We start from the raw sequence: 22,101 nt of genomic DNA, 5'->3' as shown, positions 1-22,101 counted from the left end.
CAGTCAGATACAAGAAAAAGCTATAACTAATGTTACTGTCTACGGCAGGCAAGAAAAAATTTATTTACTTGTGCAAACTTTATGAGGCCTTTTCTTGGGGAAACTGAATTCAGTACTTTTTAGGTTTTTTCAAGACCTGCAGATACCCTGTATACCCTGTAAATACATGATTAATTTTGCACATCGTGAAAGGAAAATGTTACTCACTTCATAGTGACTGACCCACAGAGAATTATCACCTGGCTCTTCCCTCGGCACTATGGAGCTTTTTAGCGTCTTTCAGCTCTTTGTTTTGGTTGCACACCTGCAACTTTATTGTTTTGGTTCACTCTCACAGCTCTCATCAGCCAGATATTTACCTCAGGAGTTAGTAGAGACCAAAACAGAGCTAAAAGGAGAGTGAATATTGGACTTAAAATCAAGTGGATCGAAAAATTACTCCAAATGAATGATAATGTCTGCTCAATGTGTAAATAAGCAATGGTTTGCTAACACGTTCACCATTATCAAATGTATAAAGTGATAATATAAGTTGTGTTTACAGCTAAAGCTAGCAATTTCCATTATTTCCATTATTATTAATTATCCCATTACATTGCCCCTCAAGTGACAAGAAAAAACAGCTAATGCAGGTTATAATATCTGCTTTTTCAAAGCTGTCAGCAAGACACACACCAGAAAAATCTAAATTTGTTTTTGGACATTAACTCTTCCTGGAAAACAATAAGTTCAATGTAGTTCTTGAGGAGTTCGGCTCGGCCTTTGAATGTGCCTCTGCGGCCACCGTACTTGTTTTTACAGGGAAACACAACTTCACTCAGTGCTAACCGCTAGCTTAGGTAAAGAAATGGCTGAATATTCTCACGTAAAATCATCCAAGCTGGTTTTGAAAGGTCTAAACAAAGGGTAAGTCTGTCTCTTACGTAGTAGGACTAATCACCCTTTCACCTGCGGTATTATTCACTGTTTCTGTAACCTGTGCTAAATGTAGCTGAGGCTAAAAGTGTTAGCGTTCAGTGAAACGTTTGCAACAATGATATTGTACCATGCAAAGCTTCTATTTTTGATTTATCCACCCCTAAACCTTTAAACTAACTATCAACACAGTGACTGAGATTACCAGAAACCTTCCCGTACCATCGTATCGGCCGTGTTCCCTTCCTTCGTTAGTTAATAAGTCTCTACTTTACTTCTTAAAGTAGTTTTAGCAGTAACACTAGCACACACGTTAGATAAAATAAGTATCTTGTCCGATAAAGTGTAAAACGTATTATGTCAAATATCCTTTACAAGATGACAGAGGCCAAAGTGATGTCTTAGAAATGCTTACTATGCTTGAACAACAGAGAAATGCATATTATTCAGCTCATAATTATGTTAAATGGAGAAAAACAAGCATAACAGTTACTGTTGCATTTATAAAAGTTCAAATCCAGCACAGTCACACAACGATTTATGAAATGTTTATTAGAGCCACATTGATTAGTCGATTAAGAGATTAGTCAATCAACAGAAATATCTGTTTATCTATCAAATATTTATCTGCAACTATTTTGAGTATCGAATAATCGTTTACTAATTTTTCATGCTAAAATCCCAATCATTGGCTGCTTTCAGCTTCACCAATGTCAAAACTTCCTGCCCTTCTCTTTTTATATGATTGTATATTGATATGTGTACTGAATATCTTTGGGTTTTGGACTGTTGCTAGGTATTTTTACCTAATATCTGCCATTTTTGGACAAAGCAATTAATCAAGAAAATAACTGGCAGATGAATTAATAATGAAAAAAATCATTAGATGCAGCCCTAACATTTGTATGTTTTATATAATAAAAACAACCTCCATCTTCCTCCATCAAAATCTGCAATGTCAACATATGTCAGCATATGACTCAGCGTCCAGCCGTGGCAAACTATTGATTACAGTACCAGTCAAAAGTGTGGGCATACCTACTCAGTCAAGGGTTTTTCTTTGTTTTTTACTTTTTTCTACATTATACAATACTGAAAACATCAAAACTATAAAATGATACATGGAATCATGTAGTAAACAAAACAGTTTTAAACAAACCAAAATATCTTTTCATATTTTAACTTCCTCAAAGTAGCCACCCTTTGTTTTAATGACTGTTTGCATTTTCTAACATAACTCCATATGTGTTATTTTTTTAGTTTTGATGCCTTCAGTATTGTTCTACCATGTAGAAAACAGTAAAGAAAAACCCTAGAATGAGAAGGTGTGTCCAAACTTGTGACTGTTACTGTATATGTAGAAAGACATAATCTATTTTTTGACAGGGTTTATCAACAAAGACCTCATGAAGTCAAATAAACTGACAAGAACTGCCTGGAAAACACAATCTATAGAGTGCAGAAATTGCACAGGATTACTGAAAACTCTGTTATTGTGAAATGGAAAAATATATGTGGAATCTTTCTAGGCAACCGTTGATGAAGATAGAAGATAATAATGAGCCACTCAGACAGAGATACCAAACCTCAGTCCTTGTATATTATTTTTTTGTTTTTGTGTTTCATATTTATGAGTTTGCAAATAACTAAACTGAAAACACTTGAATATGCTGTTAACAATATATATATATATATATATATATATGTGTGTGTGTGTGTGTGTGTGTGTGTGTGTATGTATGTGTGTGTATATATATATATATATATATATATATATATATATATATAGTTGTTACATAATATTTATTCTGATGTTTTTACAGGAAAAAGAAGAAAAATAAAGATAAGAAGAGAAAGGCGGCAGATGATGAAGAAAAACCTGATGTCGTTGGTATGTGTATCTGCTGTATTTCCACATTAGAAGCCAACTAAAGAAAGTTTAGATCATATCAATGTGTCCATTTAGCAGCATGTTCTATGTTGTTAAAATAATTGGAGCAAATTAGTCAAGAGGTTTAAAGGGTAATCTGATGTCTTTCTTTTTTTTCTGACCATAAAAAGTTGAGATATATTTCCATTCATAATTGAAGAGATTTAATTGTTGATAGAGAATTGGCACTTCTATATCTGCAACGATGAGTTGATTAATCATTTACTCAATCAACAGAAAATTAAACGCCAAATATTTTGATAAGCAATTAATCATTTTGAGTAATTTTGAAAAGAAAAAATGCTAAAAATTATCTGGTTACAACTTCTTAAATGTGAATTTAATTATTTGATGCTGTACGGCAGTAACATCATGTGTCCAAGGCAAATTTCCCTCTGGGACAATAAAGTCTTATCTTAATATTTTCTGGCTTTTTTAGTCCTCAGTGATAGTAACTTTAATTGGGTTGTAGACTGTTGGTTGGGATAAAATTTTTGGTTGCACCTTGGGCTTTGGGAAGCTGTGATTGACATTTTTCACCATTTTCTGACATTTTGAAGACCAAATGACGATTATTTTCTCGATTAATTGAGAAAATAATCAAAAGATAAACCGCGTTAATACATTTTTGATTTAAGCAAACCTTTCACAACTTTAGAAAACATTAATTACTGAGATGTAGTTGTTGTCTAGGATTAGTTGGGGATTAAAAGGTCAGTCAATCAATTTCAGAGTGAGAGCAAGTTCCATTTTTCTATCTTTTTGCACATCTGGATAAAAACAGGAGTTGACCTTAAGAATCAATGAGTAAGTTAACATAATACCATTAGTAGTCCTAATATCCTAGCACATTTTTTTATCTACCGTTTACAAAAATGTCACCAGACTGAATCTACACTGTATCTTTTTAATGTTGCTGGATAAAAAGCACAGACCTTTTGATGTGAATTTTTCTGCTCACCAGGTGGTTGGTGGTCTGTCAGTAGCTTTGGGGAAATGACTGGAACAGTTGCCATAGAGATGCAGAACAACTCGTACATCCATGCCCTGGATACTGGTCTCTTCACACTTGGTGCACCACACAAAGGTGAGAATATGTACTAAAGTCACTTCAGAATTTGACCAAATCATTTCGGAGGAATCAGGTTTTTGTTTTTTTTTATATTGCAAGATTTTTTTTTTTTCACATGACAAATATACACTCACCGACCACTTTATTAGGAACACCTTTGCAATCTAATGTAATCCAATATAACAGCTCTGCCACATGTGTTTGAAAAGTGTTATTGAAAAGCGTTCCTAATATTTTGCCCCCCTCCTATATGTTAATGGGGTGGACAAAATATTAGGGACACCATTCAGTGTAATGCACCCAAGTACACCACCACCATAAAGTAGAATTATCACCTTTCTGACAATATCAGCAAAAACTGAGAATGTATAAGCTTCATAAATATAGAATTTATGGCAGAGCTGTTGTATTGGATCGCATTAGATTGCACAGGTGTAGCTAATGAAGTGGCCCTTGAGTGTATATGTAGCACAGAAGAAGAGAGTTGTACTCTTCTCCTCTGAGAAATTATCAGGATTCTTATTCAAAAATAACACCATGTAAGATGTAAGCTGCTCTGTATTTCATTTTCTACTTCTCTTCATTTCAAATTGAGATGCAAATTGTTACAACAGTTCACTTATCCCACAGTTCTACACACTTGAAAACTCAATTTTGACGTTTCATTTACTGTAGGCTCCAGGCGTTTGGGGGGGGGGCGGCGTTTGCCTTCAGCCCACAAAGCAGCAAGTATTTAAGTAGTAATCCAGACACCAGGCTGAAAAAGGCTGAACAGGGGTTGAGTTGAGGGGAAAGACAGAGTTAACTCCATGTTTCCACTCACTTGTGCCTTCGGGCAGTTCTGAGGGAGTGGTTCTCGTTGAAAGAGTCTGCCCAGAAAGAGACACTTCTAGCAATGAATTCAGCCCACGTTTTGTAAGAACCAGTGAAAATAGCTGGGAGATTGAAACATCCCAATTCCCTGAGTGGGTCCTCATCCTCTGCATGCACATAAGCTCATTTCTAGGAGATGAAAGAGGATGTGAGCTTGCAGTATAGAAAGAGAGACTACAGATTTTCTTCTCTTTACTGGATTTTCTGCACAGGCAACACACTCTTCATGACACAGCCTTTTAGAAAGCTGCTGAAAAATGTTCACATTCACCTGCAGGTCAGAGTAAATATGCTGATGTTCTGATAACCAACTCGGAGGGTTACAGTCTGACATATTCCAAATATAATCAGCCTTTTGAAAAAGCACCTAACGTCACATTTTCCTCTGCGTTATTAATGCTTTCCTCGTTAACGTCTACTAAGCTCTGCTCTTCCTTGACCAGATGTCTGCATGACGCACTACAAATTGCACAAAGCTTTGATTTATTGTAAAGGTCAGCAAGTGGCCCAAACACTGGGAAGTCACAGTTGTATGAAATCACGAGGAGCCCAGGAGACCTCAGTATGAAATAAAACATTTAAATGCAACACAACAGTTCTTTCCATATCTTATTCCAAATGTCTCAGTGCTGGTGAGCTGGACCCACATCAGCCCAGCACTGCGTAGCCAGAGGGTCTGCATTATTAATTACAAGAATGCATAAGTAACACACGAGGCAGGACTCATAGATAAACTTGGCATGAGAGAAAATTATGCACATTTTAATAAAAACACATGATTATTACTTATGAAACACCAAACAATTCTTTCTGCAAAAGCAAAAGCTTTTGTTCTGTTTCCTTTTGTTCTGTTTCCAAAATTTGGTTATGGGTCAAAGATCTTGTATCACAGAATATTCTGACTTGGGTGCAACATTTCGTTTGAATTGAGCCTCATTTAAAAACAACGGGCAAATTAAAGAAACAAAATAATACTCTATAAAGACTAATTTGAAGTCATTTAACAAGTCAATATAAGCAACATTAACATAATTTGAACCTTAATTTGAGCGTAATTTGAACATTAACATAATTTGAACCTCGTTTAATACGGTATGTTTCAGATGATGAAGGACCAGACCCTCCAGAGCAGTTTACCGCCATCAAGCTCTCAGACGCAAGGTGAGTATACAAAGACAAACTGCACAACGTATTTGCTTCCACAGATCATCGTTCACAAACAGATTTAATTCCCCCTTCTGCATATTACATGAAGGGTTTATATTGTCTAGATGCACAACAGCAATTTATCTTTATGTTAGAAATCCTTCCTTGAGGAAGAAATGTCCCATGTGAAGATTTTCAGTTGCAGATCTCAGATTCATACTGATATAACTGTATCAAACATTATACTGTCATTAAGAAAGACATGAGGGAACGCCAGGAGAGAAAACAATATGTGCTGAACATTAGATTAGTTTTTTTTTTAGATTAGTAGTTTTTAGCTCGGGTGGTAGCGGAGGTCCCAAACTGCTCTTGGTTGTGTGTGTGGGGGGGGGGAAATGTAAGTCGCTTTGGACAAAAGTGAAGCAAACTGATGCTGTTATGTAATTCTAACGGTAATGTAGAATTTCATTTGATCATTTTGCTGTTGCAGGATAGCCTTGAAGTCCGGATATGGCAAGTACATCGGTATCAACTCGGACGGTCTGGTGGTGGGGCGGTCCGATGCTATTGGCTCCAGGGAACAATGGGAACCCGTTTTTCAGGATGTGAGTGGATCTTCAGAAGTTTCTCCTCTTAATCTTGGTGCATTTTTATCTAGATTTAACCCTGCTGGCTAACAGGTCATTAATAATGAGTTGGGGTACTGTTGGATTTTTTTATTTTTAAGTCTGTAATGGAGGGTGATGCAAAAATGAAATTTTCTTCCCATTTCATCCAACTTTATGTTACCTTCCCGGCTCTGTGACCTATATTGTTGCCGGTGCCCTCTCATTTTGATCCTGTTCTTTTTCCAGTTCCAAGTAATTATTTCCTATGTTCAAAGAACATGGTAGGTCTAAATTAAAAAAGTGTTTTTAAATGTGAAGTGCCTTTATTGGACCGAAACAGGTCAGTATACTCCATCCACAGTGCTTGTCAGATGGTTGAATAGCTTGGCCTCCCCACACCTTTACGACCTCTGATTACGGGGGCTGTTTAGGGCCATTTTTATAACTTTCCAAAACAGACAATCTGACCTTCACACCCTTAGTGCCTCACGCCTGATTGGTCAGCTGTGCGGAGGTAATAAAGGAGCCAGGATTTGATCTGCTCTCTCTTGTTCTCTTTTGCCTTTGTTGCTCAACTATCACTTCTAATGTGAACAACCAAGTGCAACACTATGAATGTCTTCCAGGGGAGACTGTCTGAAAATATGCTCTGTTATCCCTTTATTTAAACAATATCACGCCCCCCCCCCCATGATGGCCGTCTTTTCACTCTGCCTTTCTAGCCATTCTGAACAACTATAAACACTTTTGATTTCTGACGTGACCAAACACGTCGTACAAACAACTTCTGAACAAGTATAAGCCGACCCTTCGAGGCATTTGATAGGATGTGAACCAATCTAACCACTGCATTCCTTCTTGATTAAAGTGACCAATTATATTTATAGATTTGCTTTTAATTACTTTTAGCTTTTAATTACCTTCAGCCCCTCCGGCAATTGTTTAATGTTGTTCTTATTTAACCAATGAAATCCTCTGGTTAAATTTGTTTTGAACAAGGTGCTGACAGAAAGGATTTTTTTCTTTAAGAGTAGCGGCCAAAGGCAGCAACATAACAAATCTAATGACACCACCGCAGTGAGGATTTTTATGTAATTAAAGTATATTTATAAGTGTCAAAATTGATATTTAGCTGTACATTTTTACACATCATGTAAAAAAAAAACCCCCACTTTTCTACCGCTGTCCCCTGCCCTTCATGCTTTGCCTCATGGCTGATTGGAATTTAGCCCATGAGAGATAACATTTAGAGGTAGTCATGAACAACTCATTCATTATGCGGGGTGCATCTACCTTATCACAGCAGCGCACTACTCGCCTTAATGCTTTGTTGAACCTATAAACAACCTGCCCAGCACAACCTTGAGACTCTTTTACATGAAATATCAGGCAACCTTTCGCGCTTGTCACAACAACCAGTCCCACTGCAATTCTATCTAATCTACTGCCTCCTCATCTGTTTTCTTTCTGTTATGCTTCAGGGCAAAATGGCTCTCCTGGCAGCAAATAGCTGTTTCATCTCCTACAGTGACAGCGGGGACATCGAGGCCAAGAGCAAGACAGCAGGGGACGGCGAGATGGTGAAGGTGAGGTGTAAATTGTGTTCTTCCACAAGGTTGCATGTTAATCCTTTCATTTTAAGCATGCAGTCTCTGTGGGGACCTGACTGTTGAGATGGGAGGGGGGGGGCAATGTTTGTGACCTCACTTCGAGGGGGGGGGTTCAAGGTGTTGTTTAATCCAGAACTTCTCGCTCTGTTTTTTCCCTCCTGAATGATGAACAGATCAGATCATGCGCGGAACGAGAGGTCAAGCGTAAAGATGACATTGCAGATGAAGACCGGGGCAACGTGAAGTCCTGTGAGGTCAATTATGTGTACGTAATTTCCATTTTGTAATGTATACTGCTGATTTAATATATCAAAAACGTTTGAAGGAAGCACCGTGTTGGATTCTCTCTGCTAGGTTCAGTTCACTGCTTTGTGCTGGATTTAATGTGCAATTTTAGAGCCAGTCAGAAGTTATTTTGCTCATGTACTCACGAGTTGGAGCACTGTGAGCAGGTGGCTGCCGTTGTAAGTAAGTTTTCATGCATGTTAAAAGGGAAGTTTGACATTTTGGGAAATCCGCATATTTGCTTTCCTTCAAGGAGTTAGATGAGAGGATTGATACCATTCTCATTCTGTACGTTACATATTAAGTTATGTTAGCATAAAGACTGGAAAAAGCTGGAAACAGCTAACATGGCTCTACCCAAAGGTACCAGCAGCTCTAAAGCGCTCTAATTAACTTGTTATATCTCGTTTGTTTAATCCGTATAATAAAAAACACTAACGTTTTACGAGGCGTTGTGTGCCAGACTATATCTTGGCTCTAAGCAGTTGCCAGTTGGTTTTTGTACAGATTGAAGAAATGAGATATAACGTCATGTTAATTAGTGAGCTTTAGGTGCTGGTAAGCTGGGGGGGGGGGTTTACCGTTGGACAGAGCTAGGCTAGCAGTTTCTCTCTGTTTTTAGTCTGATTTATCAGGTTGCTCAACAGAAATTACATATTTTCAACAAAAAAAAGTGTCACTCGACATTTTCCTTACATGTCGCTCACCTGGAGAATTTTGTTATGTCGTAGACACTGCCATATTTTGTTGCACAATCTGATTGGATAGTGTTACTTACGTTGCCATGGAGATTGTAGTTTTTGCTGAATTTCCTGATTTGATATTTTGGTCTGTAACTTGTAATGTTCTTGTTTAATTAGTCCCGGTTAGGTTGATATAATGTAACTATACAAGCTAGCTGGAGGATAGCGTCAGGTTACCATGGAGACAACTGAAACCGTTCATAAATTGAAAACATTGCGCATCTTTTTAATTTCTGTTGAGTGACACTTATTAAAAGTGAAAAGAGATCTACCATAAATCAGCCATTAGTGCTAAGCTAAGCTAAGAGGCTGCTGGCTGTAACAGACAGATATGAGAGAGATATCGGTCCTCTTATCTAACTCGTCAGAAAGTGAATAAGCATATTTCACAACATGTCAAATTATTCCTTTAAACACAGAGTGACCAGGAAAATGGAACAATTCTGTACATCATGTTACAATCAAATACCAGTCCCATAATAAATACTGTCTTTGTATAACTCCTCCATATGTGTAAATGATGTGGACAAAATATTAGAAACACCCTATAGCAGTAGTTCCAAACCTGAGAGGGTAAATCTAAGGGGTTGCAACATGACAGATAACAGGAAAAAAAAAAACTGATTTCTACTACACAAAATTGTAGCATTTTTATTTTTTCAGACTTTTTTCAAATCTTTCCCTTTCCCTTCCTGGGTAATTTAACCTTCCGAGTCTTATACAAATCATTTTGGCCCAAGTCGATATACAGGTTATTACCAGTTATAGTGGCAAGTAGACTTTGCTTTGTTTTTAAGGGTCACAAGCCTAAAAAAAAGTTTGAACCACTGCCAGAGCGTAAACAACTCCTCACCGACACAGTGTCAATATTCTAGGACTGTTGTACTGGATTGGATTGTTAAGAGGTTTCTGTTTTTCTGACCACTCTGTGTACGCAATTTCTGTGAATTGTTCAGTCTGACCTCTGATAACACATTCACATTATTGCCTCAAAAAATCTATCTAGTGATTTAGATGTTTCTTAATGCATTCGTGTCCATGCACATTTATTTACACTAAAAATCATTTTCACATACTTGAAAATGTCATCTAGTGTCAGTGTGGGACATATTGCATCTCTTGGCTTTCTTGATTCTCTTGTTTCAGACTCTGAAAAGTGACTTCTTTAGTGGATTATGTCTTTAAGTTTTTGTCACATTGTATCAGTAATGATACTTTAATAATGATATGTGTTTTATATCAGTTTTACAGCAATAAACCTTGCATCCAAAAACACTTGATAATGATGGAAGTAAAAGCTTTGTGTACTAATCTTTGCAGTCATTTCTTTCCAATTATCCTTGCATCCTGTTAGTGTGCTCCGACAAGATTTTGACAGCAAAATCGCATCCCTGAGTGTGAGATCAGGCCTTTTAGCTACCGCCTCATCAATCTCACATAGACATAGTTGATTGTGTGCTGTTTGGATGGGACGGGAAAGCGGGGCAACACCACACTTTAGCTTCCGACATTTTATACGGCCCGTCTGTGGCCTATTAAGTTCCAGGCAATATGTCTGAAGCTGTGTTTTTTTTTTTTTTTTTTTGCTTGGCGTGCTTCGGCTTGTGTTCCCACTCTATTATTTGTTAGATGAATGCTGGGGAAATGGACTCATCATGTTGACATGTTGATAATGGCTGCCCTTGAGCTTGTGTCTTGATGTAGTGCTTAGCGTCTCAAATGCCTTTCAGGTGGGAGTGCAACTAGGGAATCATAAAACACGGCCTGAGCAAAGAGAAACGAAATATCAGTAGTTTCTGACAAGATGCTTTGTTTGTTTATTGCGCTTTTGTGCTAGAAATTTTACACTGAAATGACAGATTATTTTAGGCTGTTCCAGGCACATTTATGAGGGAAAATATGCACGAGAGGATAGTTTAAGTCCCTGCAGTGCAGTGGTACCTTGATGCATTTCTGGCGGAGCTTATTTAGATGCATGTATAAAATCAGGATCTAAAAAAAGATCTTCCTCCTCAATTAGCGTATTCCACTGTTATCCCCAGTAAAACTTCCTAACTTGGCTGAGCTTGCTGACAACATTTAAATACTCTGCTATAGTTAATACATGGACTCATTATCTGGATTTAATAAGGATTTAGCTCCTTAGAGCCTCAGTGTCAGCTCACAAAAGAGGATACATTGTGAAAATGACTGTAATTTTGAGGGCCAGTCTGTTTATGCGTGTCTTTTGTAATAGTCTTAATGATATTTTTGTGCGAATTACAGGAAGAAGTTTCAGAGTTTTCAGGATCGGCGGCTCAGGGTTAATGAGGACGACCCCACCAAGCTAAAGAAGGCCAGAACAGAGGGAAAGTTTCATGAAGCTTTGCTTGACAGGTATGAAAATAAGCTCATATTCTGTATATATTTTATAATCACACTACTCCAGGTGTTATTTTTACTCAAAGGAAGTAGCCGAATGTTATAAAATTGAAATTTAAATGTTGTCGTACATATTCACTTGGATTTTAGCTCATTTGCCTGTGAAATCAAAAAGCTTTATATCACTGGGGCTTCATCATAATTTATAGCTTTGAATGTGCTTTCAAATGCATCAGCTTCTTTTAATACATTTCAAAAGGGTTGTGAAATACACACGGGGAATTCAAGGCCAAGAACATGTTAAAGCAGCATGCTATGATTTCATTGACTTCCACAGTAAAGACATGACGGGCATGAAGATCACTAAAAGTTTTTATATACAATAACAGAGAAATGAGTATATCTCTATCTTGCCCCATCTTAAGGGTTATGTATGGATTTAACATTGATCTAAAGCAAAAACTGAACATTACATCCTTTAAGATACTGTCAGAAAATATTACAATGATTTTAGAAAGAAGAGCTATTTAAAATGTCACAACTACAACTAAAATGTACAAATAAAGTGTACAGGACCAGTCAAAAGTTTAGACACACCTTCCCATTCCCTTGAATGAGAATGTGTGTTCAAACTCTTGACTGGTACTGTAGTTGACATTTGAATGCACATATATTTTAAAATGAGAATTTTCTGCTACTAGAATATTTTACCCCAAGATAAACTTCCTGAATTCCCTTCCTACATTGATTTATAGTCAAACATGTTACATAAATCCATATTGAAATAATGTGGCACAAGAAAATGTATGAGTGCTTTTTATGTGCATGTATGTATATATATAATATATCGGTATTACTTTATATTGTTGTGATGCCTATTTAACCGGACATTTCTGGTTATTTACATCTTCATCCAACTAATAATAACAAGCAAGCTATGCAGGAAGGAGTTCTGTCACCTTTCACATCACATATCGCATGTGTGTCAACAGAAGCAGTAAACAGAGCTGCATATCCACTAATGTTGACTGTCAAAGTGAAAAAAAACAGTAGTATGTTATTTACACTAGTATGATGCAATAAAATAATGTAATGCAAGAAATATCTGCTACCGTTCCTTTATGGCTGGTTTTAAATTTGTGACAATAAACAATGTGTGGCGTCGACTTCCAAATTAATAAAACACATTAATGAAGCTGTTTCATCTTCTTCTGATATTACATGAAGGCAGCAGACGACCAGTAGTTTGAAACAAACAAGTAAATGAGATCAACAAAGCCATTCGACATCAAGGACAAATTTTCAAAAAAAAAAAAAAGAAAAAAGGCTGAAAATAACCAAAGTACCTGTGCACTGAAGTAACACTGAGTGTAACATGTTGTCAATCTCTCTTCATTACAGGAGGAGCAAAATGAAAGCAGACAGGTACTGCAAGTGAAGATCCAGCTTTTGTAGATTACTGGCATGTCTTTGTAAATGTCCTGGTTCTAAAGATTTGGCCGTTTGATGTACTTTTTAGTTTGTTTTTATATTTTGAATAAACATGACGTGGTCAAATCACTTTGGTTGGTTTATTTTTTTATCTTTGTGGGGACATTTATAGAATTCGGTTTAAGTGTAAATAATTAACCATCGTTTCACTCTGCTGTGGAGCAACTGTTTGGTAAACTGTTTTAGGTTATAGCATGTCCTATGTCTGGAAATTACTCTCTCACATTTTGTAGATGTATGCAGTAAAGTAGCAGTCAGTAAAATGTTATATAAACTATAATTGAGTAGTTAATACTCATAAATAAAACAACCCCAAAAACCATCCTTTAACTAACATTTACCAAAAGATCAGAATGTATGATTTATTAAACTGTGACTTACATCAGTTTGAAATTATTTGATTAATACCGTCTGAATTTTACCCTCCACTCCTTCCTCCATTCCTCATCCAATGGATGTAACTATGTGAACACAACAGTACACCCAAATAGGATTTTTGACCATCTTATTCCAATCACTAGTTATTATAATGCTGCTCTAACAGCCTCGACTCATTTGGGAAGTCTTTTCTACAAGATGTTGGAAACCTGACTGTAAGGATTAGCTCACATCCAGCTATCAAAGCATTTGTAAGGTCGGCCACTGATGTCTGGCAATGAGGTCTGACACACAGTTGGTGTTCCAGTTTATCCCAAAAGTATTGGATGGGGTTGAGGTCAGCGCTCTCTGCAGGTCATTCAGGTTCTTCAAATAATTTTTTAATGGACCTTGCATTGTCATGTTAATAAAGGAAAAGGTTTTCCCCAAACTGTTGCCATATAGTAAAGAATATTAAGGGCCCAAACACATGAAAAACAGCACCAGATCACAAAAGTATGAAGTAATAATTATTTGTCATTTTTTTCTAGCAAGGGTGCCAGACATTCTCTAGTTCCTGCTTCTCAGCTGTGAGGATTTGCTGCAATTTTTTTGTCTTACGACATTGTAAACTGTTGTAAACTCATTGTCTGGGTTTCGGACTGTTGGTCAATCAACACAGGCAGTCTGAAGATGTCACCCTGGGCTTTGGGAAATTGTGCCATTCATTACTGCTTTGTAGACATTTTATGGAACAAATGGTTAATTAGTTGATGAAGAAAGTTATCAGATTAATTGTCAATAAAATGGTCATGAGCTGCAAGTACAAATGCATGTTTGTATATGTGCTACTGTAGGTATGTGACTATATAAGGTATCTGGCTGGCCACATTGAGTTGTTATACCTCCAACATCAATGATTTATGTGATTTAAGGCTGCAACTAACGATTATTAACTAATCTGACATTCTGTCATTTTCTTGATAAATCGATTAATCGTTTTGTCTATAAAATGTCAGACAATAGTGAAAAACACTAGTTATAATTTCTTAGAGCCCAATGTGACGTCTTTGAATGTCTTGTTTTGTCTGATCAACAGTCCAAAATCCAAAGATATTCAGTTCACTATCATGTATGACACAAACAAATCTCAAATCCTCACATTTGAGAAGCTACTACCGGCAAATATTTGTCATTTTTCCTTTGAAAAAAGGACAGTTGCCGATTCATTCTGTGTGATCAACTAATCGATGAATTGACTAATTGTTGCAGCACTTATGTGATTAGGACATTATAGCTTTATATTGTTCATCTGTTCTGTTGGCTGCTGTTTATTTTAGAAATAAAACCGAGAAGAGCATAATGTGAGACACTGGAACCAGAGAATTTCAGCATTTTTATGTGATTAGTCTATTACAGTTTCCATTATGTACAGTATATCCTTTTTTAATACAATGTGTGGGTACATCATGTATTTAAGAGCTGTAACTTCGCATCTCTTGAGTGTAAAATCCTTATAAAATAGTGTATTGAATACATTATGTAAAGTTACCCGGTGAAGCAAAACGCTGTTCCAATCGATATGTCTATATTAACACCTTTTTAAAATGGATGTAGCAGGTGTCACGGGGAGAAATAGTCAATCAACCATATGAGTAATCATGTAATTTATTCTCACTTCCCTGTGGAAACAACCACTGGTTCGTCCTGACTGTTTACAGGGGTGTTCTGTATCACTTCTATCTTTATTTTATATTACTATTGCTGTCTTTATGAAAAGCAGAAGAAGCTGAATCCCTCATTTCGTAATAACATTGAAAACATGTGATTTATTACTCGTTTTTATATGCAAATGGAGTTTTATGACCTTGTGAGAACTTCCTGTTCCCCCTCTGTTGCATAAAGTCCGCTCGCTGTCACGAGGTAAACAGTAGCAGCTTCCGCAGTAAACTTTATGTAGTAAATCGACACTGGACGGAGATCATTTTGTTTGTTGTCCTGCGAAAATGGGTCACTTTGTTTTTCTCATTTTAGCGGTTTTATTTTCCGTCACATCGACTCAGTTTATTCCTCCGGTAAGCGATATTTCTGCTCCGTCATTGTGCTGTTAAACACATTATACTGACATAGTTTGAGCTGTATTAATGTTTCTACTCTGCAGTCAGTTAAAAGTCTTAAACTCTGTGATTTACTGCATTGAATACACATTTATTTACAGTATACAGAAGACTGCCGGACAGGCATGTATCCTCCAAATGGTCCCACGTAAGTATCATAAATCTGTAGTGTTGTTATTGTCAGAGAAGAAAACATTGTGACAACTAACAGTTAAAAAAAACTCCGTTCATTAAATCAGCTTTGTCATCGGTGTGTTTTGTAACGCCTGTCATATCTGAGGTTACTTCACTTGTTCCTCGTAAATCTTACTATCTAAATTCTCAAATTGAAGCTTGTAGCCTAACTTCTTAATCTCAATAAATGGACTTTGTAGCTTTATTTACTTATTTTTTCTGTTTTGTAGGGCTGCACCAAATGATTACTCTCAATTTCATTATCATGTATTCATTAAAAAAATGACTCAAAACAAATCGATTATCAAAATAGTTGGCGATTACTTTTCTGTCGATCGACTAATCGTTGCAGCCCTACTGCTTTGCGCACAGCTTGTAATATGTGATGCAGCAGCACAATGTTGAAAAGAAAATGTACATCAGACATTGATTGATGACATTTTGATGGATCATTTTGTTTTGCACATCCTCTGTAGAATAAACAGCTGAGTTTGTGGTATTAGGCTCTCTAAAGTGAAGTCAGTACATGGAGTACCAGGAAAAGATTTGCCAGAATGATAAAAGGCGAACCAGTAACCTGACCCATAAATTGGCCTGGCAGATGTATGATATATGATATGATGTTACTTATAATTACCAAGACATTGCAAAGTAATTTAGAACCAGTTTGACCAACATAGAGGACTTTAGTGTTTGTTTATGTCATGTGTTTGTGTTTAAATATACACATACCATTATCCAGTTTTGATAATGGTATGTGTGCCTTGAAAAAGGTGTGATCTTTTTTAATTTATAGGTACTCAAAAAGTGACTTCAGTAGTTAGGGTATGTCGCTTCAGAAATGTGTTGCAAGACCAGAAAAAAAGACAAACAGCAGTGCACGTCCATGCAAATTAGGAGGATTTGGGAGAAGGCTTAATAATCTATATGACAGGAGAAATGTATTAATGAATATATTATTTACAATTAATGGATTTCCCCTTTAACTTCTTGTTTCATAGAAAATGACCACTCTCCTTGTTTTTTGTCTTTCCACTTGAAGGCAGCAAACCATTAAGAACATTGATTTTAAAAACGGGGAGGGCTGCATATCTGAATGATATGATGAATCTCTGTTATTTTTAATTGATCGCTTTATTGTTCAGTCAGAAAAATGTCAGAAGACAGTGTAGAATGTGTACAGCTGACTTCTTTAAACTGCTTATTTGTCGAACCAATCGTCCAAAACACAAAGATAATCAGTTTACATAGAAATAAAACAGAGAGGCAGAAAATTCTCACATCTGAGAAGCCAGAGCTAGAAAATTTGGGTGATTTTTGCTTGATAAATGTTTTCACTTATCAAAATGGTTGGCAAATATTTTGGAAATGAATTATGAATTGTTTCTGCCGTAGGTCAGATAGAATTAGTCAGCATGGCTTCAGCTGCTACATCTGAACTCCAGATGCATGAAATTTCAAGTTAATTCAAAACAGATTTTAAAAGGCATAACACAAAAATGTCCAAATGATGATGGTGTGAACGGGATGTTGTATCATTTGCATTATTATGCTTCAGTAGTTTCACAGCTTTACTTTTCTAATCAGGTTCAAAGGATCTGTCCCTTGGTACACGGTGGATCTCGATTTACCGCCCAGCAAGAGATGGTCGGCTCTGATTACTGACAAAAAAACAGACGTAAGAACGTTGTCAAGTGCTTTTTTTTTCTAGCTAATTATCCAACTCTCACAGAAATATCATGTCTTTACTCATCAACTCTTTTCTTTACAGCTGGTCAACATGATCCAGGCCATCAAAGACTTGGCCAATGCTTTTGTGCCAAGTGGGAAGCTGATAGAGATGGTTGACGTTACACTGGTGAGTGTCATTTCTCTCACTTGGTTCCACTTTCCTTAAATTAACTAACTTAAAATAATTTCGATGAAAGGTTTTATGACTGCAGTGTGTTTGTTAATGTTGTTCTGCAGCCTTTGATGGTGGAATCGCTGCCGTACCCGTTCAGTGATGAAATCAAAGGAATTGCAGCTGTTTCAGGCGTTCCTCTTGGTAAGAAAACCAAAAAGGTTGTAATCCCTCAATTCTGTGATCATTTGTAAAAATAGAGGGTTGTAGGTAATTGTGTGCACATCCCGGCCTTTATTTAGGCAAGATGCGGGATTATGGGGGCCCAAAAGTGACACAGGAAATAAATAAATGACTATATAAATTAAATGTGGGGAAAAAAGGAAATAAATAAATGAAAAAATGCAGAAAAATATATTATTATTTATTTATTGCACATTTGTGTATTTATTTGTCAGCATTTTGATTTATTTATTATTTTTTAATTAATGAATTATGGTTATTTATTTCTTTTCTTTGTCACTCTTGGGCCCTCATGCAGGATAACAGATTCAGTAAAAAAAAGAAAACGGGGTGGGACGTGACAGAAAACATAAAACAACAACATAATCGAACATTTAAATTGTTGCAAAAACAGTTGTAGGAATCACATGAATTATACATATTTGAATATATTGGGGTACAGCATAAAATTCAATCGACCCCACAGACTGAACACAATATTATTTTTGTCTTTTTATATTTTTATAATCTAGGTGAAGTTGTCTTGTTCAACATCTTCTATGAGGTTTTCACTGTGTGCACCTCGGTTGTTGCAGAAGACTCTAAAGGTGGGTAGGCATGCTGTAGTCTGGTCCAGAATTAATTAATTTATCAAAAAAATGATTAAAAAAATGAGTACTGAAATGCTTTTGGGCTTTGCACTCTTGCAGGTAACCTCTTTCATGGTAGAAATCTGGATTTTGGATTATTTATGGGGTAAGAACATCACTTTTATTTTTAGGTTTGATGGTCTTGGCTCAGATCTAGTAAAATAACACCTCATGAGACGGACTTGTCCCTCTTCGCAGCTGGGATGCCAAAAACAAGTCATGGATCATTAGTGAGAAGCTGAAGCCTCTGGTGGTCAACACCGAGTTCAAGAGAAATAACCAGACAGTCTTCAAATCTACAAACTTTGCTGGATATGTTGGCATGCTGACTGGCATCAAGCCTGTAAGTAATTTAGTATCATAAGTGAAGACTCCATCAGCATAAAAGATAACTGAACATCAGTGACAGACGTTGTTTTGTGTACTTCTTCCAGAGTCTTTGATGTAAGAAAGATTAACCAAAGTTTCCTTGTTTTCCCCCTCAGCACATATTCACTCTGACTATGAATGAGCGCTTCAGCCTCGATGGAGGATACATTGGTGAGTGATGAGCTGTTTTGCTCAGTACTGCTTATACAGTTAGAGAGCGTGTTAGAGAGATTATGTATATTTCATGATCTCTCACCCTGCAGGAATCTTGGAGTGGATCCTGGGAAAGAGAGATGGGATGTGGATGAGCTTTCTCACTCGCTCTGTCCTAGAAAATGCAACCAGGTAGTCCTTCTCTCTAATATTTAAAGATACACTGTGTAGTTTTTGACCACTGTTGGCGCTGTAGAGCAGTGTCACTGTATGTTTTTTTATATCTGGTGATCTAGCAGTATGTACACAAGGACACACATGCATGCCATAAGCACAGCGGTGATGTGATACCCATTTCTGTTGGATGGCAGTGCACCAGTATAAGAAGAAGAAAAAGGCCATAAGCTGATGTACAGAATACACGTTTCACATCATTTGCTTTGCAAATGTTTTAATGGGGTAGAAAATTCACTCAACCAGGGCTGCAACTAACTGTTATTTTCATTATTAATTAATCTGCAGATTTTATCAGATTTTATTAATCTGCTATTTTCTCAATTAATGGTTTGTGTCAGAAAATAGTGAAAATGACTGTTAGAGTCAAAGGAGACTTATTTAAATGTCTTATTTTGTTCAAACAGCAGTCCAAAACCCAAATATATTCAGTTTACTATTATGCATGACGATGAAAAGCATTAAACAATCACATCTGAGATGCTGCAAGCTGCAAATTTTGGGCATATTTGCTGAAAAAGTGACTAAAATGAATTATTTGATTATTAAAATACTTGCAGGCTATTTTTCTGTCAATCAATTTATTGTTGGAGCTCAACAAAAGCTCCACAGGGTACCGTATTTTTTAACATCCTGAAAAATTGCTCTAATCTGTTTCAAAAAAGTAAAATGAAGACAGGATTTTCTGTCCAAACAATGACTTTAATCATGTTGTCATCAGCTACGAGGAGGCCAAAAATCAGCTGGCTCAGACCAAGCTGCTCGCTCCAGCCTACTTCATCCTCGGGGGAAACAGCACAGGCCAGGGCTGCATCATCACCCGGTCCAGACTGCTCAGTATCGATGTCTTGGAGTAAGTACTGAATTATTTTTTGAGAGCATTAGATGTGTGAATTGAATACATTTGCATTCCTGTGTAGCATAATGTATGGAGAGTTGTGTTTCTAAATGAAGCACAGGGGATCTGTGTGTCCGGATGGAGGCAAAATGATTCAGCACTTTGAGTTGTGCATGAATTTGACTTGTTATTGTGGAATGTTGGTGTGTCCTTTTGTGCTCATAGCTTAAAACAATACTTACATGCCCATATGTACATTTAAAATGGATATTTATTGCTTCAGCAGTCTGAGTTAGACAAACAAGTGGATAACTACCTAGTTTAGTCTAAATAGTACCTGATTCATTTTTTGTTTTTGTTACTATCCTTCTGCTGCAGCTCAGTAAGGAAACAGTCTGTGAAAACAATTTCTCACCACTAATTTGATTTGTTTAACTCAGACTGCTGAAGCCTAATATTATCTTCAACTGAACTTTAAATGTCATTTTTGCACAGAATAAAGACTGTGAATTTTGTCCCCCCATCACATACATTGACATCGTTTTAGGAAGGTATTTCTTTGTGCTCATTGGAAAAATTACAGCGACCAATAATCCTTTTAAATATACATGTAGACATGCCAATATTGTTTTAAGAAAGACTTAAACTTGTGAACCTATCCTTAAAAGTCACAATGACACTGCCTTTCTTGTGAAACCATTGCCTTGCGAAACAATTACCTCTTTCTCAACTAATGGAGGAACTGGTGACGGCTTTAGTTTCATATCACCTGATATGACTGTGTTTCACAAATCAGTTGCTTAGTGTTGCTTAGTGATCACGAGTTCTTATTTAATTCTTGTTTTTCAGGATTGACCTGAAGCTGGGCCGGTGGTATGTCCTGGAGACAAACTATGACCACTGGAAGGAGCCTCTTTTCCTGGATGATCGCAGAACTCCTGGCATGAAGTGTATGAACCAGACCACACAGACCGTGAGTACAGATGTCCAGAACTGGACACATTTCTATCTGAAAAAGAAGATGTCAATATTTGCAGATGTAGTTAAAGCTCTGTTGTGTCCGTCATGTGATTCTACGGTCTGGAGTACAACTCTGACATGTTGCATTCCTGTTTTATTGAATTGGTAAAGACACCTTTGATCTGTCATTCCTTCACAGAACGTCTCACTGAAGACCTTGTATGACGTGCTATCGACTAAACCAGTTCTGAACAAGGTGAGCTTTTTTATGATTGTTGCTGTATATATTTGTTTTAGATCAGTTCATTGTAAATTACCTTTTTTCTCCTTTCTTATGTGCTTCTTGCAGTTGACCACGTACACAACACTGATGCAAGTGTCCGAAGGCAAACTGGAATCGTATATCCGTGACTGCCCAAACCCCTGCATGCCCTGGTGATCCTCTAAGCACTGAATCCTGATCAAAACCTGAGGCTGTTCCTTGAAATGTTTGCCCAGCAACGACTTAAATCACCTAAACCAAAGCTTGTCTCAACCATGATGTCAGTGTGACGTTTCTGTTGCATTTTTCAAACGATTAACGAATACTTAAAGCTTTGATCAAAATACTAAATACCTTTGTTGTGAGGGGAAATTGGTACAGAAGTGAATCAGCCTTTCACTTCTTCTTTTTGTTTTTACTGTAAATATGATTGTATGAGTTACAGGATGAGTCGATCAGTGGTTCTCAACATGGGCTTAGGGACCCCTGATATGAATTCTGATGTGTTTCAGTTTATGCTAAATATTGTTTCAGCACGTTTGTTAAGTTTCTAAAAATCAGAAGCCATTCTGTGCCTGCACACTGTGACACTGTTGGGTTTAGTTTGGTTCTTGTTTCTAACCAGGGTTACAAGTCAAAAAAGTTGGTTATTTAGGTTATTGGCCATCACCATGACTACTGACCATTTCACACAGTAACACTGACCAATGTACCGCATAGCTGACTGCTTCCTTTTTTTTTTTTTTTTTAAAGATGGTTAATAAAATGATTCCCTAATTGAGTTTCTACTTTGTGTTTCTGTAATTTGCAGTGTGATCTATGTGAAACTGGTTATATTTGAATGAGATTGTGCTAGATTTCTCAAGTATTGTGCAGAAGTGTTAACTA

At 36.8% G+C, this 22,101-nt stretch overlaps 2 protein-coding genes across 2 annotated transcripts; both read left to right on the top strand.

Annotated features, from left to right (window-relative positions):
• Positions 1 to 759: 759 nt before the first annotated feature.
• On the top strand, positions 760 to 13,103 carry frg1 (FSHD region gene 1). Its single transcript, XM_067585052.1, has 9 exons — positions 760 to 906; positions 2,739 to 2,806; positions 3,810 to 3,932; positions 5,894 to 5,951; positions 6,427 to 6,541; positions 8,026 to 8,130; positions 8,328 to 8,419; positions 11,448 to 11,558; positions 12,945 to 13,103. Exons 1-9 carry the CDS (start codon positions 767 to 769, stop codon positions 12,979 to 12,981), a joined length of 849 nt encoding a protein of 282 aa, XP_067441153.1. The 5' UTR covers positions 760 to 766; the 3' UTR covers positions 12,982 to 13,103.
• Positions 13,104 to 15,310: 2,207 nt separating this feature from the next.
• asah1b (N-acylsphingosine amidohydrolase (acid ceramidase) 1b) lies at positions 15,311 to 21,994 on the top strand. The gene is made up of 14 exons (XM_067585050.1): positions 15,311 to 15,466; positions 15,610 to 15,656; positions 17,270 to 17,360; positions 17,454 to 17,540; positions 17,651 to 17,729; positions 18,281 to 18,355; positions 18,458 to 18,503; positions 18,596 to 18,740; positions 18,883 to 18,937; positions 19,030 to 19,111; positions 19,875 to 20,006; positions 20,841 to 20,964; positions 21,151 to 21,207; positions 21,301 to 21,994. Exons 1-14 carry the CDS (start codon positions 15,398 to 15,400, stop codon positions 21,388 to 21,390), a joined length of 1,179 nt encoding a protein of 392 aa, XP_067441151.1. The 5' UTR covers positions 15,311 to 15,397; the 3' UTR covers positions 21,391 to 21,994.
• The last annotated feature ends 107 nt before the right edge of the window (positions 21,995 to 22,101 follow it).

Source organism: Thunnus thynnus, chromosome 3 (genome assembly GCF_963924715.1).
Source record: "Thunnus thynnus chromosome 3, fThuThy2.1, whole genome shotgun sequence".
NCBI lineage: Eukaryota > Metazoa > Chordata > Actinopteri > Scombriformes > Scombridae > Thunnus > Thunnus thynnus.
This window is presented reverse-complemented; position numbering and strand designations above follow the sequence as displayed.

What these genes read in the sequence shown, in the direction of transcription:
- frg1 (XM_067585052.1), top strand. Translation starts at nt 767, where the DNA reads ATGTGCCTCTGCGGCCACCGTACTTGTTTTTACAGGGAAACACAACTT. An exon ending in ACTTGGTGCACCACACAAAG is followed by an intron (nt 3,933 to 5,893) that starts GTGAGAATATGT and finishes GGTATGTTTCAG; the next exon opens with ATGATGAAGGACCAGACCCT. An exon ending in GGGACGGCGAGATGGTGAAG is followed by an intron (nt 8,131 to 8,327) that starts GTGAGGTGTAAA and finishes AATGATGAACAG; the next exon opens with ATCAGATCATGCGCGGAACG.
- asah1b (XM_067585050.1), top strand. Translation starts at nt 15,398, where the DNA reads ATGGGTCACTTTGTTTTTCTCATTTTAGCGGTTTTATTTTCCGTCACA. An exon ending in TTACTGACAAAAAAACAGAC is followed by an intron (nt 17,361 to 17,453) that starts GTAAGAACGTTG and finishes TTTTCTTTACAG; the next exon opens with CTGGTCAACATGATCCAGGC. An exon ending in CTCAGTATCGATGTCTTGGA is followed by an intron (nt 20,007 to 20,840) that starts GTAAGTACTGAA and finishes CTTGTTTTTCAG; the next exon opens with GATTGACCTGAAGCTGGGCC.